General features: G+C 39.8%; 1 protein-coding gene across 1 annotated transcript in view; it reads right to left on the bottom strand.

The window, feature by feature from the left end:
* Positions 1-23,966, bottom strand: part of LOC124796463 — a 279,228-nt gene that overhangs the window by 7,218 nt on the left and 248,044 nt on the right. The window contains exon 7 of the mRNA XM_047260686.1: positions 12,429-12,534. Within this exon, the coding sequence (XP_047116642.1) occupies positions 12,429-12,534 (106 nt within the window). The remainder of the gene's footprint in view (positions 1-12,428; positions 12,535-23,966) is intronic.

Genomic DNA, 23,966 nt, shown 5'->3' with positions numbered 1-23,966 from the left:
TGATAAAATTACAAAGAAAATTAATCTACTTGATGTTGTCAATGCAGGAGGATATTTTCAGTTCTCTGACTTTTAATTGAATTTACAGTTCATTTTCCCAGATGTCATGCTCCTATAATTTTTCATGGTGTTTGAAAAGTAGAATGTTAATGTTAAGTTTCTCTTATTTGGCACATAACGTCATATTTTCATTTCTGTGCTTGCTGGAAAAGATTTTTTCTAACAAGCAGCAGCAAGTAATAAGAGTCACGGAACACTGAGTCATGTGCCTTTTTCAGTGCATTACACTATTTCACAAGGTATAAATATTTTTAGAAATCTATAAGTCTGTCATTTGAAAGCCAGCCTAATATGCATTTTCTGTGATAAAAACCAGATCCATACTCTGAATAGTTTGAGAACACTTTTGACCTAAAATTCACATTAGGAATAGGATGTCCCAAATTTGTAACGTGAGTCACAACATAAATTACATTCTTGTTCTTTAATTTTACTGCTCTTCCCAGCTTAAATAACACTACAAGAACTTTGCCTGAATAACACAATTTTTAACACTGATTTTAAAAAAATGCATTTATAAACTGATAAAAAGTCAACATGATAAAACATTGATTTCAAAATGTAACAAAAGTCACCATGGAATCTCTCAGAAGCCAATAGGCAATTTTGTAAAACAAATCTGCCACTGCCGTGCAGGGGATCCTAAATCCTGCTAGGTTTCCTGATTAATCAGACAAATTACTGCCCTGGCATCCATGTGGAATTAAATATAAACACCACTGATGCACAACTCAATCAGGAATTTATTAGGCACATGCGCGGGTTCTGCCAGGTCTGGAGTTAAAATGAACGTTGATGCTTCGTCATGTTCTGCTGCCCACAGTTATTGGTGAACACTGGTGCATCAGCACACAGTACTGTTTTCCTGCCCTGTCACTTTGTTTGTGAAAGGAATAATATGTATCGAAAAGATGCAGCCACTGGAGACACTTGTGGCATATCCAACAGTCTGGACAATGGCTTAAGTAAGCATCATAGGGGGTGAATCCAAAGAGGGGGAACACTCCGTGGTCTACATTGAGATGCCTGACTAGGTAGCATTTTCTTACTACGTCCATTGATATCTGCTTGGAAGCAAGAAACATTTCCTTGCACAGGATGCACATCTTGAGTAGCAGCTCAGGAAATATCAGCATGTGGCAGAGAGTTGAACTATGTGCCAGCTATTGGAAAGTGCATTTTGAGCTGCTTCTGACACCTCAAACAAGTTGGCAATAATTGTGATCGTGCTTAAGGTGAGGTCTTGTGCTTAAGTGACAACTACACCTCCAATTTAAGAATCTGCATATGAGACGCTGCAATTTGTACACTAAAATTTCAATTTATGGGTTAGGCCATGCACATCTACTCTCCAGGATGCATAAGACTGATCATTGACCTGGGCGAAGGTTGCCCGACAGATGTTCGACCTGCAGACTGCTCAAGTTTCAGATCTGCTCCACAATGTTTGATCATCTCCTGTATCTGCTCCTTCTGTAGTTGTCTCCACTATATCTGTTCCTTCTGCATTATTTTACACTGCCAAAACTCAGAAATTATTGGTACTTTGTGATGAGATATTTAGCCCATGAGAGACAGCCTCATTGTCACTTCTATAATTCACTACTTCGATGGGGGGAGTGCCACAAGGCAGTTTCTCTAATAAATGGCTAGTGGCTGAAGGACCAAGCAGATAATGTTAATCATACACATGTTTGAAAGGACAAACATAGAGGTAGTCAAATGTGAAGCCCAGAATCACCAACAGTGTTTGAACAAAATCTGAATAGCAAACAAAGAGAAAAAAGTGAGAACAAGCATGGCACTGATCGCTGACAGTAATGTCACTAACCAGAAAGATTTGGAAACATCATCACAACTGTCTAAGGAAAGCACATGCCACATCACTGGTTACACAGTTAGACAGTCTTGCTAACAGATGCAGCTGTGAAACTGCGCAACTCTGGATGGACATTGCAGTTGCTTTCATCACAATATTGGTGCCCAAATCTGCAACGATGCTAAACTGTGTGCCATCCTCTGCACAATGTATGCAGAGTTGCTTGAATAATAGGCACTTGTTTTTACAACGGCAATGTTCTCTCTCACAGGTCTGAATGGGGAGATGACTGGACACCTGAAGCTATCAGTTTTTCAGAACAGTTTTCACCATTCATCACAACTATAGCATTTGGACATCTCAAAAAACTTTTCACAGTCTAATGGTAAATATTTGTTTACCAGGGAGTACTGTGTACTGGAATAGAATACTTAGACAGTAATATTGCATGTTTGAGGGGGCAGGAGGATTGGTGTCAATGTCACTGAAGATTTACGTATAACTAATTACTTCCCTGTAATTAATGATCACAAGGCAGGCAAAAATAGAATCATGATGTGTTTGGAGCTTGTACTCAAATTATGTGTGTTGATCACCACTGTGTGCAGAAAACTTATTTGTTTTACTTGTCACAAACAGTTTGTGATTCAAATAAAGCATGCTCTCTCTCTCTCTCTCCCTCTCTTTCTCTCTCTCTCTCTCTCTCTCTCTCTCTCTCTCTCTCTCTCTCTCTCTCTGCGCCAAATCCATAGTATCAGTTGAGCACACAACCACTGTGTCTTCAGTTGATACAATGTAGTGGCACAGTGCACCTGTTTTAAAGACTTTCTTATTGATGTGTGCTTGATAATATTACAATTGCAGAACCCATTTGAAGCTTAGAGAAAAAAAAAGTTATTCTAACTATATAGCTTTTGGTCATTCTAAGTCAAGTGGAGCAGCCTGACATGATTGCTGCCTGGCCATTCAAAATCCAGTGAAAGGTTTTGAGCAGGTTCAACAAAGTATTGGATAAACATGTACAAAGTTTAGATAGGGGTCCCAAATTTGCACTGCTATGTGCATGCCCAAGTACCAGCTTTGGATAACTATTATGAAAGCCCCCATTTCCTCATACTTGTGTCTGATAAGAAAATATTACTGATTTGATTTTCAAATAAGTTTGGTGATAGCTGTAATTCTGCAAAGGTGGAAGAAAATTCATTGCGTAACTTAGAGAGCACATCTGTGATCAGCCATAAATTGTAATTTTCAGGATGGATTCAGCCAAGAATTGGTATTATGATACACAGCCATGTTGTCTTCTTGAGGTCTTTGTACAATAGCCTTTGTCCTTATCTATTCAAACCTATTCTCCTGTAAATTTTACAGAAAATTTTCAGTTGCCAAATTTTGGATAGATTTGGAGGACCCATTTGTCAGGGTATGTTCTTTATCTTTTCTATCTTGCTGTGCCTAGAAAGAGCTTCAGAAGGTATATAGTTCAACTTTTGGGCCATGGCCAGTTATGGCTGAAAACATGTTTCTAAGTTATTACCTTTCACACATGGTCAATATGCTGAAATGTGACATTAGTTAGCAAACAGAAAGTAAAAATCAGTGAATGCTGTTTCTGTGTCCATAAAAATAAAAATTTAGTTATGTAAAAATCAACTTCAAGCATTAATCAGCAATAAACCAAATGAAACTCTACAAAGTTAGAATGTCAAACTGTACAACAGGAATAATTCTTTTCCACTTCAGACTGAATAAACTGCTGATACTGTTTCCAAATTCTAAGTAAATATCTTGACTTCCTGATGTTATTGATAATGCTTTTATGATTTTAAATTTTCATTGTTCAGGAATCCAGCAAGTATCTTTACTAGACGGCCAGCTGAAGCAATGGGCAGGACCATGAAGTGTAACGTATGAATTGGTGAAGTGATGTATTGCACGGGATCAGCTGAACTGATGAATGGTGATGCCCACCATAAAAGTTTTATTTAAGTAATAAATGTAGTATAATATAGTGGTGGGAAGTTTGTTTTCTTTATGTGTATGTATTCCGGAGTTAAGAGATGCATCGTATTTGCAAGCTGGATGACGACAGCAATGTTGCTACGTTTTGCAGTTACTATGCTTTGGACAGTTTATTCCATGTTGTTGGGTCCTGCCTTACAGATATGGTGCATGCTATGGAAGAAGAATGGCCGTGACAATTGCAGCAAAGTCACAGGAACAAGAGCAAAACATATCTATCAAATTCAATTTGATCCTGGTATCTGGAACTGTCAGTTTATTGACATTGTCCTTACTGATGTATTTGTGGCATTCCAAGTAACAAACATTTCTTATGGATTGTCATTGTAAAAGGAGAATGCAATATACATCACATTATTTATGAGAAGTGTCATATTTATTTAAAGAATTTGAACAGTGGATTGTATTCTTGACTTCCAGCAATAAGTGCAGCAGTTTGAGACACAAAGTCCAACCTAGAGGTATTGGCAAATGTGAAGAAATGACCTGGCAAGCAAGTCAATAATAGGGAATTGTAGATCCTGAGCAAATGTTACATCATCACTCAATAACATCGGAGCACCACAACCATGTGCATGCATATTGCTAACCGAGTGATGTTTTTGTTGTCATGAAACTTCACACACTTCTCACCCACCAAGAATTGTTGTACAAACAAGCTATGTATTGCCCACATTCTAATGTTGTAGTTGAAACAGTTGGAATTTTTTCATCTGCTTGAAATGCTTTAACTGTGAATCCTACAGCATTATTGGAAACTCTGCTTACTGTTTTTGATTAGGCCAATGGGCATGCACTGGCGATTTTCTCTTGTCCCAGAAATTGTGTGACCTTTAGCAAACCTTCTTTTCTGATCAAACAAAATTTGTTCAGTTTCTTCATGCGTAACATAAAAAAGATGATGCCTGAAATATTTGTAGAACTTATTAAGAGGCATGAATATTGAGATATCCAAAGGTCTCTGTGAGCTAACATGAGCTGCCTTTCTAACTTCTCCTCCAGTTCCATCACAAGGAGATTTTCTACAACTGATTACAAAGAAATTTCAGTCAGCAGAGGTACCAAAGTCCTTTTCATGCAGGCGTAAATTGATAAAATTTTTGTATTGGGCAGCATATCCATCACTAAAGTAGTGAACGCACTTGATGTCTCCTATTGTTATTCTCAAATATTTAATAAGACTCATTATGAATGCATGAACTGCAGTGGCATCATGATGAAGGCACTAATAATACAGCAACTGATATTCTGTAGTGCCTTACCACCAAAGTAAATCACAAAGGGTTCCAAATCAGATTTTCCAGGACACTGTTCATGGTATTGCACCATGCCGTCTTTTGATTCCAAACAGGACACAGTATTCTAGATTAGTTTCTTGTAGTCCTCTTTCTTGATAGGTGTTGAAGCTAACATCAGTTTGGCATTTCAATGTATCACGCATAAATAAACTGAGTATGTACCAGCAGGATCAACTGCAATACACCACTTTGGCCTGAGTTCACAAAATTTTGGGAACCCCAATTCACTGCCATATGCTTACAGTAGACTATGAACATTTCTTTCATGTTACAAAGTAGGACACATTTCTGCTTATGACCTTTTTCACTGTCCACTCTTACTGCTATGTAATTGTTTTTGCCTGGGTACAGCTGAGAAAATTCATCATCTTTGAAGAAACTGAGGACTTTATCTTTGAGGCATTTTTGAGTATGCATAGCAATGTAAGGGATCAAACTTTCCTGAGAAGAGGGTAACTAATGTATGAATTATGGAGGAGACAGGTAGATCCTAAAGGTACTGTCCAGGAGCTATGGAACAAATATGCAACAATAGTTATTTGCTGGTTGTTCAACAGATTACTGAGCCCAGTGAGATAAATCTGACTGTTGTCTTAATTCATGACACATTTAAAGAAATATTAGATCTGTTGGAATGTGAGGATACTCTCAGTCAAATATGAAGATTTCAGGCCCACTTGGATCACTATGTCGACAGAATGAGTGACCTAGTGGATGTGGACAAGAATCAGGAACAATTTTTAGAAACCTATAGCGACACTATTAATGAATGGTTTCACACCCATAATAGAAAAATGAGTAATTTCGGTAGTGAAGTTAATTCGAGTGTTCATAATAGAGAGGCTGGGTAAACAATCATTGATACTCTGTTCACAAAGTTGCAGAACCACAGGATTTTTTGAAACAGTGTTGTCATTCATCATTGAATTCAGTGGGTCATATAGCTGAATTTTTGTATTTTATGATAGGTTTCAGAATAGAGCTCAGACCATGGAACTGGGTGATTTAAATGCTTTAAGATCAGTTGAGGTATCATCAGTCTGGCTGTGAATATTAATAAACTGTGTACAGCAAGTCAGAAGGAAAGTGATGGCATTGAAACCTCCGTACACCAAGGAGCAAGTAGTAAGCCATATTTTACAGTGGCTAAGCCATGAGAATAGTCAGAGAGTAGTATTTTGTCAGGTCTGCAAGATGTTGGCTCAATTAGACTAGGTAGTTCTGGAGAGCCAGGCTGTGGAATTTGTGGATATGCACAGGGATAGCCAATCTGTAAGAGCAAGAGATTGGGAGAGTAGAGATTTAGATGGGAGACAGGAGGTGGAGGAAGTACAGGGAGGAAGAGGAGGAGGAGGAGGAGGAGGAGGAAGGCATTAGAGAAGGACACCTGGGGAACACTTCATCAAAAGTAGTTTGTCAGGATTGTGGCAAACCCAGACGTGTATGAAGGGAATTTAGGGAGAAGAGTAGAGAGCAAGAATTATGACAGCTGCAACAAAGACAAGGCAGATTCAGAGCCAGTTTAAGGCATAAGCGAGACAAGATGCCATTTGGGGCACCAAGCTGAGTGGGGTGTCAGAGGCACCACAGCTATAAGATTTCCATACAGCACATATCACAATTTGTAGGAACCATTTAGGGCGACAAGCCAAGAGGGGTGCCAGAGACAACCAAGTGCAAGATTTGTATACAATGTGTATCACAATTAGTAGAGAAAACTGACATGGATGAAAGTGTTTGAGAGAAGAAGGGGTTGGGGCTGGGAGGTGACACAACAAGTGGATTTTTCCTGTTTATTATGTTTCCCTTCTCCCATAAATAAACAATTATTTCTAATTATTATCTTATTTTCAATATATTTAACTATTGGCGAGTAACACCTGCATGAAAATCTGAAGTTCTTCTTTAGACTGGATTTCAATGGATTTTATTATTCAGATTATTATTTTTGCTGGTCTGATTCAATTGGTATAATTAGTTGTCATTACAACTCTCATAATTAAAACTTATAACTGACTGCAATATACTTTGCTACATGTAAAACTTCATGAGCTAATCAACATAGTTTGGAAAAGTGATCTACACCAATCATAAGTTAAGCATTCCCACTTTTCAGTAGTGGATTTTAAATTACCTAAAGCTAATTATCTTCAACAGTAACTGAACTTTGAAGTTCATGAGCAGCCCCTTTTTCATTGCATATTTTCATGAGAAGCACTGTTAAATTCTGCACTTTGACCACATACTTTTGTTACCTTAACTTATCTATACAAAATGATATACAGCACTGATTACCTCATTAATTAATAATTTCATGTAATTTGCTATAATTTGCAATCACACTTATACATATAAAGAATGGGACTCAAATTGTATAAAGACAGTAGTTTGCTGTAAGTTTATAGATTTCTGACTAGTAACATTTTATAAAAGCATAAATCACCTTAGTTCTAATAGTTCATCAAAAATAGTAAATTCCAACCTAGTCAAATTTTAAAGCATTATGTACTTTACAAAGTAACAGTCTGTTCTTACACCCATGCATAAGCTGTTGGACATCACCAAAAACTGACAGTTCATGATTTGAGAGCTAACAAGTAACATCTATGTCAGATGTGCTATCGTTGTTGACTCACGTCACAATTATGTACACTCTATATGCAAAAATTAAATGCACCAGCAAATGCCAGTGTTTAATTGAACGCTAATGTTTAATTGGTTTCAAGAAGATTCTGTAACCTAAATTAATTAATAGTGTAATTGAACTGTGTTGTGAACAAGTACTGTGGAAGGTAATTCTCATATGAGTGATTTATTATTAAAATTAATAAATCATGTAATGGACTCACTTAAATTAACTACTGAAGAGTAAATAACCTTCAGTGGGCTAATTAATTGTGAACCATCACAATTTCATGTAAAGGTGAACTTTTTTTGTGTCACAATACAGCAATCAACTTTGCCAGTGTAGCTATGGGTGCTGGCCTGAATACCTCCACTAATAATGTTTCATAGAGAAAAATCTGATCACTATAGTTAATAAGTGAAATTTGAAAGAAATAAAATGTGTTTGTTAATGTTGTATGGTTTGTGAGGAACTTTCTGAAGCCGTGGGAATCCCCCCAACATCAGTATTCTATATTCTGACAAATTACTTCAAGTAGAGAAGAATTTCTGCAGGATAAGTTCCATGCTGGTTGACTGCTGAAGAGAAGCAGAAATGCCTGGATATTGCAATCTTGCTCAAACAACGATTTGACCATGAGGGTCAAGGATCCTTGTGTTGAATTGTCACTATAGATGAAACATGAGTTAGAGACTTCAACCAGCATTGAAATCACAGTCCAATGAGTGGAGGGCTTAATTCTCCATGTCCAAAAAAATTTCAACACGCTCAAGCAAATGATGATTTTTGGTTACTATCACCAAGGAATCATCATAACAAATAGAGTCCCCTGTGGAACAAGTCTGACAGCAGCGTGTTATTGTAACTTCATACAAAATGTGCACAGAAAATGCACAAAACCCAACCTCAGTTGCTCAAGGCTGAGCCCTCATTCTCCATGACAATGCTTACCCACATATCGGCAATGTTGCAGACTAAAAACTGCTTGAATATGGATTGGAAGTGTCATCACATCTTCCCCAAAACCTGAATACAAGTCCACCAGACTTTAATGTTCCCACAGTTGAAAAAACGTATGCACCGACTTAATTATCTTTCACTGGAAGCACTTTCTATCACCATTACCTGAGCTATTCAACAGGTGAACAGAAGTGGCATTGTGGATGAAATAATAAAGCTTCTGAGATTTTGAGATTCAGTCATAGAGAAACAGGGAGATCATTTTGAAGGACTGTGAAGAGATAATTAAAAAACAAATAAACAGAAAATAAAAAATAAACCTGTAAGTAAACAAGAAATTAGTGTGCATTGTCTATGGAACATCTCTCATAATATTGTCAGATCTTGCTGATTCTCTTTGCAATGCTGAAAGTGCTGTCTTGCATCCACGTGAAATTAAATACATCCAAAGAGAAAATGGCAGAAAGAAGCAAGATACTTCTTGGTACATATGGGTTTATATTTTAATTTATTTGTAAGAAAAATGTTTTACAATGACATTTTGTACATATATCTATTAGACTATTGGGTAGGTAAATTTGAAAAATGAGAAACTGCAGGTCAGTGGCTTAATTCACTCTCTTTTTTTGGGTAAATGACCAGTTGTGGAACTCTTAAAGTTACCTTTTACTCTTTTCACACGGAACCTTTGGTTTATGATGATTTTGGGATGAGGATGACCTCAGATGATTAAGTGATTCTATTTTTTACACAAGATAATGGAACTTTTAAGTGTTCTGAAAACACTGTGTATGTAATAAAGGATTGTGGATGATGCAACTGTCCAGTGGTTTCTTCACTTTTTAAAATGGACTTCTACAGTTGCGGCAGCCCCATAAGAAGAGCTCTTTGTGAGTAGGTAAACATATTTCACATGGACAGTTGTCTTATGTATTTCACTGGATAGTGTGTCTGAATTATGTAGACAACATACTGTACATTGGTTGTCAATTGATTGTTGTCCCATGGCACTACAGTCATCCCAGTGGGGGAAAAAAAACTACAGCACCCATCACACCAAATCCCAAAACTAAAAATTCTACAGCAAGTCAGGCATCTTCCACTTACAGTGAAAATAATACTTTAATAAGAATAAGTCAAACAAGAAAATTCATTTACAAACATTTAGCCTATACACAACTGTATATAGACAAACTGTTAGTGCATGTATGAGATTCTCTACATCTACTGTGGGGAAGAAAAAATAAAAGTTTTACAATAACCTGACTTTACTGTCTGTTCGTGGTTTTTGTGATAATAAGTGAAGAAAATGAAATATTTAATAATAAGATTAAAAAAATATATTCCTACATGTACTCACATTTACTGAGCAATCTGTACCAAACTAACTGTTATTATAATCTAAATAGCTTTTTTACCGGAGCACGAAACTTGTTCGTCTCGCTCAGTGCAGGGTTACCAAGCTATGCCACAGTACTTGGCTTTGTTGTCCTTGGAATGACATCTGTTACCATTACTTCACACCTGATTACTGTAAACATTTCCACAGCTGCACCTATTTTTTAAGGTCAGCTGCACCTGTTACTTATACAATAGCTAAAATATCAAATTTAATGGCACTTCAAAACTTTACTATCTTTTCATTGCCCGTGTTACCAACAAATGTATGGTACTGCACACCATTAACTAAAATAGGCATGATCAAATGACAAAAGCATTTACAAAGGTGCTCTGATAACGTTTGATAATGGGAGGGCAAGGCTCGGCAAATTATATTTGCGTTGCAAAAGGCTTAAGTTTTCCCAATATGTTGAAGCACTTGATACAGTATCGACATTGCTTGAGTGATTATGTGACGCTGACTCACATGACACTAGTGCAAGAGATATGCAAGAACCTATGACTGGCCACTGCAACAGCCTATTGCTTGGATTAAAATTTGATGATTTTGTGAAACACAGAAGGAAATAGCATTAAACTCTGTCATCATACAAACTTGTATTGTATTTGAACAGGTTTGCAATAAACATTGTCAAACATGTTTGGACAAGGTATACAAACATTAATGCTGATTTTTAAGTAAATGTTACATTCAAAAACAGAAATGTTGTCCTTCAAAAAACATTAATTGATTCAGAAACCAGACCAGTATTTGATTTGGTTATGGGAGACTGTAATGATTTACTAAGTAGGTTACAAATTAGATATTTGGTCACTGTTTGCGTATTAGAATACAGGGTAAAAGTGTTACCAGCTTTTAATCACCCTTAGAAGATGATTGTGACATTCAGTTGGAACAAGAAGAAAAATTAATTGAAAATGAAATATCTAACAAAGGAATTCAGTCATATTAAACTGCCTGTAATTGTTATCGCTAGAATAAATTACAGTGGCACAACCCGTAATGGGGATAGTAACAACAGATGTCACTATAGATTGTGGGATGAGCAGAAGTTTTGGAATGGGACAGAATTGTAATTGCAATCTTTCTTTCATATATTATTTGGTGTTGTTACACATGACCTGCTCTCTAGAAGATATTGCAGTCTTTTTTCACAGTTGCTCAAGCAGAGCACTACAGAAGGATTGGAAGGGGAACAGTGACACCAGCTCAGCTGTGAGCTTTGATGATTGTCGTGAGGTGACTGATGAGGGAGCAGCAAATTTCCTCATGTTGCCAACCATGAGAATCTATACAACCTGCTTTGGCTTTTTATGAACATCTACCACATTTAAACTGCAGTTTGGCAGAATCTACTTGTAGTCTGAATTAAACTGACTTTAAAATTGGACAAATGCTCAACAACAGTATCCATTTCTGCAGAGTATGGTGAAAGTCTAGATAGGGGCCACTGGTGTACTTACGCGCTTCTTGCTACAATGTTGTTGTTGCTCACCGTGACATATGATGGGAATGAAAGAGAGTGTGTCAGCTGGATCTACACAGCCAATGAGAGAGCAGCAGGCTGTTGATATGTTTGGATGGAAGAGACATTGTAATATTCTCATGTCAGTATAGAAGTGAAATCTGATATGTATTCATAAAAGAAACAGCTGTACTCTCAGGTCCCACTGTAACGACAACCACAGAAATAGCAACATATTTGGAAGAAGCAGCCAAATATTTGTGAGAACGAAAATATAAATTTCACAGCTGTGCTATTAGGCTCATGACGATGGTGATGATGATGATGGTACCATGGACTACAGGGTTAGTAAGCAAAAAAGAGTAGAAAACAAAACAGCCTGAAAATTAATGTAAACCAATCTTTTTTGTTTATTTTATTTCTCGTAGTATTTTCAAAATATAGGCAATACATGGCACAAGTTTAGAATAGGTATATGTTAACTTTTTGGCAGATACTTTACGTCAGTAAAACAGTTTGTAATTTTGATTAGTCAGAATAAGTAAAAAATAAATTTTCTCCACGGGCCTCTTAAGAAGGGGATGGGAGGGGAGGAGAAAGAGGGGGGGGGGGGGGGGGTGAGGAGAGGGGTCACCTCATATTCAAGACCAGATTACACTTCAGTAAATGTGGAGAACATTGTGACGCAAAGAACAATCCTCTTATACTCACTGCTACTAGATAACATAAATGCCTAAAAAAGTTTCACATTTCGTTCTTCAGAACACTTCACTCACCTCTCTTTTTCCGCCTTGAATCTATTGCAGTGCAATTTGCTTGTGTAACTTCACGTTGAGGCAGCCATGGTCTGTCCCACACCTGTATATCACAGATATACTGGTTCTGAAATAACACCACACCATCAGATGAAAATCTGTGGATTTAGTTTTAACACATGTATACACAAAGAATTAAGTTGTATCAAAAGGAGAAGTCAACTGAGAAAATTTTACAACTACAAGGAGACAGAATGTCTGGCAAATGATTACTTTCAGGAGGTGAATCTGAAAGTAGTGCTGATTAACACAATTAAAAGTAGAAAAAAACTACACGAAATTTTTGGAATTATCAGTTCACTCCACAACCAACAAAGATGTTAACACTTTTGAGATACTACAAAGACAGAAGTCACTAATTTTCAAAATAATTATGACAATTTGTGTTATTGCCAGCCGCGGTGGCCGAGAGGTTCTACGCGCTGCAGTCGGGATCAGCGTGACTGCTATGGTTGCAGGTTCGAATCCTGCCTCGGGCATGGATGTGTGTGATTTCCTTAGGTTAGTTAGGTTTAAGTAGTTCTAAGTTCTAGGGGACTGATGACCTCAGATATTAAGTCCAATTGTGCTCAGAGCCATTTTTGAACAATTTGTGCTATTATGAACCCAAAACACAACAACAAATCTTCAAAAGATGCCTTTTGTGTAAAGACAGCATTATTGTTAACACTATTAAAAAGCTCTATTCAAATATATATTGAAGTGTGGACATGGTTGTCACTGCTTACAGTCATAAACATGCAGTGAACCGGTTCTATTGCTGCATCCAAGCACTATGCTCTAGGGAGAGGCTTGGTGACAGGAAATGTTGAGAGTCGTTTTTGTCGGTGACACACATTTATTTTTCCGTACCCTACAAGATAGTATATACAACGTTTATCATTAATGTCCATACATACAGATTCATTGCACTGGCAATGTGGTTCAATCACCGATCCTGGAGGGTATACACCCTGGTGATGAGCCATGGCACGACCATGTAGACCATGCAAGACAAAGACTGCATCTCCGAAAGTTCAGATTTTGGTGTGACCTGTGGATCATCATGGCTTTCATGGGTGGGAGAAAAAGTTCTGCAAAATGAATGGATGCATTTTGTGAAATGTGCAAATGTGCAAGATTTCACATACATGTTTGTGGGGAATCACATTAACTTGTCCCTCGTGGTTTATGGTGAGAAAGATCAGAGATGGTGAGAAAGGTCAGAGATGTGTGTTGCATCGCTTTGACCAGCTAACACTGCCTGCCTGCTTTGTCCCACCTAGGCATGTGAATGATGCACCATTGCCAAAATTTGGTGTAACAGGAAAGCTGCATGCTTGGGCTGTGCGAATGCCTGGCACCATTTGGTTGTGTCAGCTGTGCTGCAGCTCTGCTCTCCTCCCAGAGGTCAGAGCTCCATAGCCACAAAAAAATATGGCGATCAATCTGTGGCACTCATTTGTTTAATTTCGCACACTGCATGGTGACTGCGGTCGGTCGCTCAGCAGTTAAAGGGTGATGGCCATAACGTCAGCACGCCAGACTGGTGTTGTTGGGTGTGTCCTCGCACGGTCAGCTAGTGATGCTGGCAGCATGCACTGGCTAGGAACCTTCCGTAGCAAAGTGCAGTGTACGCACGTGGCTGCAAGTCAGCTGGGAAGATGTCTCAAAGGCCAGTGCACTGATATCTTAATAATGATCCAGAGTGTTCACTAATGCTACAGTTAATGCACTTCAGTAGAACAAATTTCACTTTTTAAATTGTTCAGAGTGACACCAAGAATGACAAGTCCAAGTGTTCACACTTGCATGTTCCGCAAGTTCATCAACTGACTCAGTTGCAGGAGCACAGTGCATTTCTTGATCCAGCCTCAACGTTCAAGACAATGGAGGCCCAGAGAGTATACATGAGTATGGTGTCTTCACGACTTGAATGAAGGTCCTAGAGCTGCTAAGGACAAGTCCGGTGGCAGTGTGGGTGATGTGCGGAGCTCAATGACAACGCAAATACAGTAGCTGGCACAAATACCACTCTGGCCTCAACATCCAATGCAGCGGAAGCACAGGGGTGCAAACAAAGGTTCAGGAGCTGTGACAGACAGGGGAGGCATAGTCTGGAGCTCAACTGGAGCTACCGGCTGAAGGTGTGTTCAGCTGGAGACGGGGTCTCTACAGCACAAACATTTGAATCAGAGGCGGTGGCTGGTGCATGTGATATAGTCCGCTGGTGGCTGTGGTGGGGGTGACCAGTCCACCTATGTTGGGTGTGGTCCAGGCGGCAGCACTGGCTACCTGGGTGGTGTGGTGGGAGGTGTATGTTGTGCCGCAATGACAGCAGGCTGCTGCTGTGCATCACCAGTGGCTACAGGAGCAGGATCTGTCTGACTGCTGGTGGAAATAGTGTCGTCTGCTGTCAGATCTTCCTCCGGGTCTAAAAAGTGTGTGGCTGCTGGAGCAGGCAAGTTGTAAGCTGGCTTGACGTGGTTGGTTGAGACTGTAGACTGCTTCATGTGGCACTCAATGTCCTGCATTTTTTCTGTTGGTTGATCACATGGTGTGGTCCAGAGGAGGGCAGCTAGAGGGGTGACTGTACTGCGTTGGTACGCAACATAACCCGCATGCAGCGCTGCAGGTCGGTGTGCACAAATACCTTCCCTGTGCCGTGCTGCATCGGCTTGTGCTCTCGGAGGCCAGCCATTTGAGTGCACAGGCATTTTACCAGAGTGGGTGCCATGGCTCCATGTAGGGGTGATACTTCTACAAAATCACCCAGGCTTGTCAGAGGCTGTCCATAAACGAGATCGGCAGGTGCCACATCGATCTCCTCCTTTGGCATTATTTGCAGGCCGAGCAGCACCAGTGGGAGTGCCTCAGTCCATGAGGTGTCATGGAAAGTTAGGGCAGCTTCCAGAGTCCTGTGGAGCCGTTCATCTGTGCCATTTGATGCCAGATGGTAGTGTGTTGTCCTGTGTAATAGGATGCGTGGGTGTGCCTCCAAACTTTGGCAAGCTGACATGGAATACGAGAGCATTCCCATTCACAGCAGTCCTTCCAAAGCATGCGCCAGACAAAACGCACAGCAATGAGGATCAAAATGCTGTTGGTGCCAGGGTATTACAGCATGTGCACACAGTTGAGGGCACTGCACCGGAATTTCTCTGGAAGGAACAGTCAGTGTGCACCGGTTGAGATGTCACACCAAATTTTCCATGTAGAGCTGCAGACAGGCACCAGCCCCTGTTGCAAGCTGCTGGAGGTGGCGTGACACAAACTGTGCAGTTCTTCATCATTCTCCTGTACTTTGCCAACGTCCTCAAAGTTTTCACAAGGATGATATAATGGCATATGCTCAGGTCAAACAATCAGCAACTATGTTGTCTATCCCCAAAATATGATGGATGTCAGTAGTAAATTGCAACCTGTACTCTAATTGCTGGAGATGACACAGTGAGCAAGGTGACTGTTGTGAAACGCTTGAGTAATCAGTTTGTGAGCAGTGAAAATGCCGAATTGTCAGGCTACTACTGATGGGTGGAAGTATTTTACTGCCCCATATACCGGAAGCAACTCTCAGCCATAAGCGCTCCAAGCACATTGCGATTCAGATAGCTTCTTAGAGAAAAATCCGAGCATGTGCCAGGTCCCATCAAGGTGCTGTTGTAATGCCGTGCTGACGTTGCTCTGGCTGGCATCCACCACTAAGACCGCACAGTGTCCGGGTGCACCAGCTGTGTTCCTTCTGTGAGATTCTGTCCTGAGCCTGTGGAGTTCTGCTCCACTGTGTCCGTCCAGTTAACAGGGGTCTTCCCTTTTGAGTTGGGACTGTGGAGTGCCTTAGTCATGGGCTTTTGCATGGCTGCAGCATTGGACAGAACAAGTTCAACATGCTGTGGTAATGGTGCAATTTCTTGTGCATCTGAGGGTGCAGCCCGTTTAGAATGACTTACACTTTCTCCGGCTGTGGTGTCAATCTGGAAGGGGTAATTAAGTGCCCATGGAACTCGTTTTTCATCACACTGAATGCACACTTCACTCAGGTGCTGAAAGACGGTGGTTAGGTGGTGACAGTGGAGCTTGGGCAACTTGGACTGCAGTAGGACGTCGTTGAGGAATGCAAAACAAAATGGCAATCTTAACAATATGCCATCCAGGGACTGCTGCCAGATCTGGGTAGCATTCCAAAGACCAAACGTTACAGACAGGCTTTCAAAAAACCCAAAGGGTGTTACAATAACTGTTTTCTCAATTACTTCGGGTGCCACCGGAATTTGGGAATATGCCTTTGTGCAATTGATCTTACTAAATAATGCACAGCCTGCCAGTGCATGGCTGAAGTCTTGAAGGTGTGGGGTCAGATCTGTCTGGCATTGTTTGTGAATTAAGGGCATGATACTCCACACATGGGCACCAAGAATTGTCTTTTGTTGGGACAAAATGTAGCACTAATGACCATGGGCTGCTTTACAGTCAAACGACGCCTTCCCACAGCATGACCTCAAAATCTACCTTTGCTACTGCAAGTCTGTTGGGCACGAGTTGGCGTGGGTGTCTTGATATGGGAGGGCAGGATGCGATTGGTATGTCGTGCAGCATCGAATGTTTAATGTCCTTTGGTGCACGAGCTGGTCAAGTGAGGTCAGGGAATGTTTTGAGGATGTCAGCATAAGGTCTAGGGCACTTCACAGGTTTTATACTGTAGAATGTGGCCTGTCAGTACTGTCCGACTATCTTTAAATTGTTGTGTTAATGAGCTGCCTATTTTTTTATGTTGGCTAGCAGCCTGTAGTGGCCAAGAAAGTCTGCACCCAGGATCAGCTCATTGACATTGGCCACAGAAAACATCCGTGAGTATGTGTGGTGTAGTCCTAGGTCTAAATTGCTGTTGTGTATGCCACAAGTTTTAATGGCCAAATTGTTCACTGCCTGTGACGGAGAGTGCCTCAGCCTGCCTGTGGTCTCCTGATATAGAACAGGGGAATATTGCAAGGTCTGAACCTGTATTAACAAGGTACTTCACGCTGCCCACTTATTATGCTGTGAAGAGACATCTTGATCCTGAATTGCAGCCAGGTGTGTGTCGGCCCAGTCACAGTTGGCATATGAAAGCATGCAGGGAGGATGACACTTTGATGCTTCATTGACGAAGCATGCATGGTACCAGCAGAAGTTGCTAGCCGGCTGCTTTGCTATCCATGGAGTACTGTTGGAATGGCTGGTGCTGGACTGCCAGTTGCATGAGGCAGTTCATCAGTGGATGCATCAGCTGCCACTGTGGTGCTTGCTGCCCTCCACCCTTGAATGCACCAACTAGTCAACTTGAGTGACAAGAGCTGCCACCTTTGCAGCCAAGTTATGCACTAGCTGGGGCAGGTCAGTGTCTGAGTGGTGGCGGCAATGGGTCACGCTGCCATGGAGGTGGGAGAAAAGTGTCATAAGCTGCTGCGGCTGTGGCGTTAGGCACCAGTGAATTGTGCACCCAGTCGGCCAAGTTTGCAGCAGCACCCAACAGCATCTCTGTCTGTTCTGTTATCACTGCCTGCACCTGAGCTGGTAGGCTGCACACTCAGATAATGCGTAACAACGAGCCCGGCACCAAGTCAGACTGTGTGGTACTCTGCAAATGGTGCAGGAACTGTGAGGGCCACAGGTCGTTGCATTCCTCTTGTCACAGTAGTTGGTGCTCCCCTTGTTCCTCGGATGATGAGATCTACTGAGTCAGCTCTTCCTTGAGGCATTTATATGATGACTGCATCAATGAGGTGGTGATTATATCCCGCACTTCGGCTGCATATATTTGGTCAAGCTGGCTCACTATACGCCCACATTTTGCAAGTTGGCAGGTTATGTGGTTGCTCATGTAGTCTGCCTCCACTTGGCTGAACCACAGTACGGGGTCACGGGGCCAAAAGGGAGGTAGCCTGACCAACACCTGTCCAGTGCTTGTGACCACTCCAGCAATTGTAGGAGGTGTTGGTGTGGCGGGACTTAGTACGCCAAAATTTTGCTGAGATGTCTGCAGTTGTGCAGAGTCCATGTGTGTAGGGCATGCTTGTAACTCACTCTCCAGCCTCTGGCTGCAGGTGAACAGGTATTTGATAATCTTTTGCAGCTTATATAAAGTTGCTATCTTAATTAAGTCCTCACACAATGGGAAAGCACACAATGAAGATAACACAACACATGACAAAAAAGCACAAAAAATAACACTAGGCAGTTCACGAGTGAAGCATACAAACACAAAAAGAAACACAAAAAACATGTTTATCCAAAAACCTCAGTAATTTTTCACTATGGAATACTGTTCAGGTGCCAGTCAACTCACAGTTCCATGTCACTCATACCAATGAATGTTCATTACCAAGTGTTAGCCTCAGATCACGTCGGGGTCACCAGTGATGCAGAGACGTGGTTATCACTGCTTTCAGTCATAAACATGCAGTGAACTGGCTTTACTGCTGCGCCCATACACTGTGCTCAAGTAAGAGGCTTGTTGACAGGAAATGAGGAGGATCATTTTTGTTGGTGACACACATTTATTTTTCCACACATTGCAAGATGGTAAGAGCAGTGCTTATCATTAATGTCTGTCCGTACAGGACTGTTGCACTGGTGGTACTGCTTGATCAACGATCCTGGAGAATATATACTCTGATGATGAGCCATGGTGCAACCCCATGGACCACACGAGACAATGACCATGTCTCCAAAAGTTCAATTTTTGGCGTGAACCATCACGCGTCATGACTCTTGCAGATGGGAGAAAAAGCACTGCGAAAGGAATGGATGTGTGCCATGAAATGAGTGAGTGTGCAAGATTTTGCATACATGTTTGTGGGGAGCCATGTTAACTCGATTCATGTGAAGAAATGTAGGAGATTTGTGTCGCGTTGCATTCACCAGCCTGTACTGCCCATCTGCTCTGTCCTGTGTGGGCTGGGAAAGCTGCGCACATTAGCCACGTGAATGCAGGCATCATTTGCTTATGTTGGCTGTGCTGTAGTTCCACCCTTCATGCATTTCTGTGGTGTGGCTGCCACAATATTATATATGTGGTAGGAGATTTGTGCTTCATTTTACCTTCATATAATTAAAGAAACTATAAAATTCATTGTTTGTTCTGCATATTTGATGTAAACATGTGTAATAACATTATTTTTTTGGCTGAATTGTACATTTGAAAGTAATAAGAGTGTTTGAAACAATTTTGCACATATGTTGAAACAACTTACTGTGATGATTTTTAATTATGTTATCAAAAATTGTACTGTTAACAATGGAGCATTTGTTCAAAGTCCTATGTAAAGATGGGAGTTGACCACTAGAGAGCTCTGTTGATCAGAGGATTTGTGACAGACCACTTGTGTCACTTTGTACAATAAAAATGTAATGAAAAGCATAAAGGCATATCTGTTACTTAATCCATGTAGCACACTGAATAGGCTTTTGATCCAAATCCCATGCTTGGGAAGAATTCCTGTACAACAAACATGATACACCACCCATACAGACTGTTAACATTCTGTCAAATTTAAAATTGCAGCAAATTTATATAATTTTTTACTGTTAAGAACAAAAATATGTTTATTATAGAGGAATGAAAGATTATGTTGCATTACAGCATGATGAAGGAGCTGGAATCCACTGAAACTAGTCAGGATGGTCATATTAATTTCTTTCAAGTTGTTTGTATTAACCTCTTGTAGGTTTCATGTGTATTCATATCACATATCATATTTCACAAAAATCTAAGTCACACATAGCACTGAGGACCTAGAAGGGTGTAACAAATGTAAAACTGAGTGATGGTTTTGAAATAAACTGAAGCTTCCTGCCTGCTCTTATCAAACACTGGAATGAAAATCTGGAATGAGAAAAGTGCAATAGCAAACACAATAGACATGGAACACCAAAACAGAAGAGTACAGTACAAAACTTTTATTTTACTTTTGTGGATGCTATGCAGAAACATTGTTTGTGATGGAACATTTTTGAGATATTTCAGACTATTAGTAAACCAAAAAAATGTCAAAATCAGACTATAGTCTGGGACAGAGAACAATGGGAAGGGACAAGTTTGGGCTAACGTAAAAAGAAACAGAAAGCTATTCAATGTCAGGGTGTTGATTATTTCAAGAATTTCTAGACTGGCTTAAAGCACATGTTGTTAATGATGTAAGGGGACAGAGTATCAAAATAGATGGAAAATGTGATGGACTGGGTCATTAATTATCTGAATAATGAAACATTTCAGTTAAATAGTGAACCAATGATTCAAATTTTGCAGGCAGGAGGTAATTTGACAAGTGGCAATGTAAACAGTGTTCATCTTGCATAAGTTAAATGAGAAACACATTGACTTCTGATTACCGACAAATCTGAGGTAGAACAAGAAACTGATCAGGCATATCTTGACTTTCAGAATGAACTAAATGATATTACTAGGGTACTGCCAAAAATGTTAATGGGCCTAGTAATGACAAAGTAGCTTGTGTGATGACAGTATATAACTCTATATTTTCAGTGACATAGATGACAATGACGATGGGACTACATGTTTTCCAGTATTAAAAGATGAATATCTAACCAAAGATTAGGAAGACATTATATTTGAAAATTTTGGAAGTGGAGAAATCTACATCTTTAAATGATGCTCAAATTTCACAAATTTAGTCTGAAGTTCATGAGCTAACTCTCAAATCTGACACGAAACAATCATGTGAATATGCAGATTCAGTTTCAGAAAACAAACAAAGTACTGTGACTAATGTGGAGAATAGTCATGCATCAGTTGCAGCCAATGACAATCTAATTATTCCATGCAGTGATAATTTAGAAACAGACATTTTGAGTGAAAGAGATGACATTGAAAGTGTTGTAACTAGGCTGTCTGAATCAGTCAATTTTCCAGCAGACTGTACAAAAATTTTTTTAAACCTGTTGCACGGGGGGGAGGGTGTGGCGAGTTACACTCAGTACATAAAACTCAAAAATGATACTACATGTGGATTTACTAGAATTTTATGAGTGTTTACAGCTTGACTGGCATATACAAATATATTGGAAGGCATATACAAATATAAGCTGCAAATAGTTTAAAAACAATGAAACATGAGTCTGTAGTAACACAGAGTGCAATGTAGACTTGGGCAAGACACTTGAATCTGTAGATAAACTGTGTAACTTTGACGCACCTACTTCTTGTTCTGTCCAAAACTTACAAGGTACTGTATTGATTCGTTTTGAGCTATCATTTGTTTCAAGTGAAAGAGTAACAGTGTTTTGTAAATACAGAACTGTATTTGCTTGTACTAAAAGGTCAAGTAGTTCGAAAGTAGATTTGAAGGAAAAGTAATAATAAAGTTTAGAGACACAAACTTGTTCATTATTGTTGGAAAGGTTCCACAAGAATGTACAAAAAGAGAAGCCATGGAGACCACCAGGTAGAATAAATGAAGTGCAAGACCAATAGCAATTCACAGAAGTTTGCCTTCATGAAGGAACAACATTATTTTTTAATCCCATTTTCAGTATTGACTGTAACTTTGGACACTGATAATGTTTATGTTTGGAATTTATATTGTACTGAGATTATGTCATCACTGTTTGATGCTTTTGATTGTTTTGTGTTAGGAGATATAATGTAATATGAACACTGAGGACTATGTTGGACTTTGTTTATTTTCTACTTTCAGTTATTTAGTAGTAGGATTGAAACTGTGTTCAGAATGATTAATAGTTTTACTTTTCTTTATGTCTTTTTCCACAAAATGGATTTACTATTTTCTATTTTCATAATACTTGCTGAAAGGTGTGATAAGTTGCACTTATTAATAGCACTATACATTATTAATGCTAAAAATGTTGGGAAATTAATGATTATGATATATAGTAGCTGATATAGGAAGCTTCATCAACGTTTTACTGGAATAAATTACTGATTTTTTGATATGATGAAAGAGATTATGTTGAGAAAGCTTTGTGTTATGCTGCTGGGGAGGATAATTTTGTAAATGGACTCATCCATCAGACACTTGTAGATTTGCTATATGGTTCACCTTGCTGCATAGTGATTAACGTTAAAGGCTAGATTGCATTATGATGTCTTCATGAACTAATAATTAAACCATGTTCATAATAATCAATAGTCAGTGAAATGTGTTCTAGTACACTAAGCTAATGGTTGATGGTAGGGAATGTCATTACAAATTGTGGAGATTCAATGAACTGTGTAGCACATCACGGACAGGATTTGAAACTCAAATACTTTATCTTTGTGTATATTACACTAAAGAACCAAAGAAACTGGTATAGGCATGCATATTCAAATACAGAGATATGTAAATGGGTAGAATATAGCACTGTGGTTAGCAATGCATATATAAGACAACAAGTGTCTGGCACAGTTGTTAGTTCGGTTACTGCTGCTACAATAGCAGGTTATCACGATTTAAGTGAGTTTGAACATGGTGTTACAGTTGGTGCAAGAGCAATTGGACACAGCATCTCCGAGGTAGCAATGAAGTGGGGATTTTCCCACATGACCATTTCATGAGTTTACTGTGAATAACAGGAATCTGGTAAAACATCAAATCTCTGACATTGCTGTGGCCACCTGAAAGAATGGGACCAATGATGATGGAAAAGAATTGTTCAGCATGACAGAAGTGCAACATTTCTGCATATTTCTGCAGGTTTTAAAATGCTTAGCCATCAAAAAGTGTCAGCATGTGAACCATTTAATGAAACATCATCAATATGGGCTTTCAGAGCTAAAGGCCCACTTGTGTACCCTTGATGACTGCATGACACAAAGCTTTATGCCTTGCCTGGGCCCAGCATCACCGACATTGGACTCCTGATGGCTAGAAACATGTTGCCTGGTCAGACAAGTCTCATTTGAAATTGTATCGAGCGGATGGATGTGTACGGGTATGGAGATAACCTTATGACTCCGTGGACCTACAAGTCAGCAGGGGACTGTTCAAGCCAGTGGAGGCTCTGTAATAGTGTGCGGTGTGTGCAGTTGGAGTGATATATGATTGCTGATACATCTAGATATGACTATGACAGGTGACACATATGTAAACATCCTGTCTGATCATCTGCATCTATTCATGTTCACTGTGCATTGTGACGGACCTGGGAAATTCCAAAAGTACAATGCAACATCTCACATGTCCAGAATTGCTACAGAGTGGCTCCAGGAACACTCTTCTGGGTTTAAACGCTTCTGCTGGCCACCAAACTCACCAGACATGAGCATTATTGAGCATATCTGGGATGCCTTGCAACATGCTGTTCAGAAGAGATCTCCACCCCCTCGTACTCTTATGGATTTTTGGACAGCCCTGCAGGATTCATGATATCAGTTCCCTCCAGCACTGCTTCAGACATTAGTTGAGTCCATGCCATGTCATGTTGCAGCACTTCTGCATGCTCACGGGGGGCCTTACACTGTAGTAGGAAGGTGTACCAGTTTCTTTGGGTATGCAGGGTATGTTTGAAGAATGCAGCACT

The sequence above is a fragment of the Schistocerca piceifrons genome, chromosome 4 (assembly GCF_021461385.2).
Source record: "Schistocerca piceifrons isolate TAMUIC-IGC-003096 chromosome 4, iqSchPice1.1, whole genome shotgun sequence".
Classification (NCBI taxonomy): Eukaryota; Metazoa; Arthropoda; class Insecta; order Orthoptera; family Acrididae; genus Schistocerca; species Schistocerca piceifrons.
Note: the sequence above shows the minus strand (reverse complement) of the source record. Positions and strands in the feature narration are given on the sequence as shown.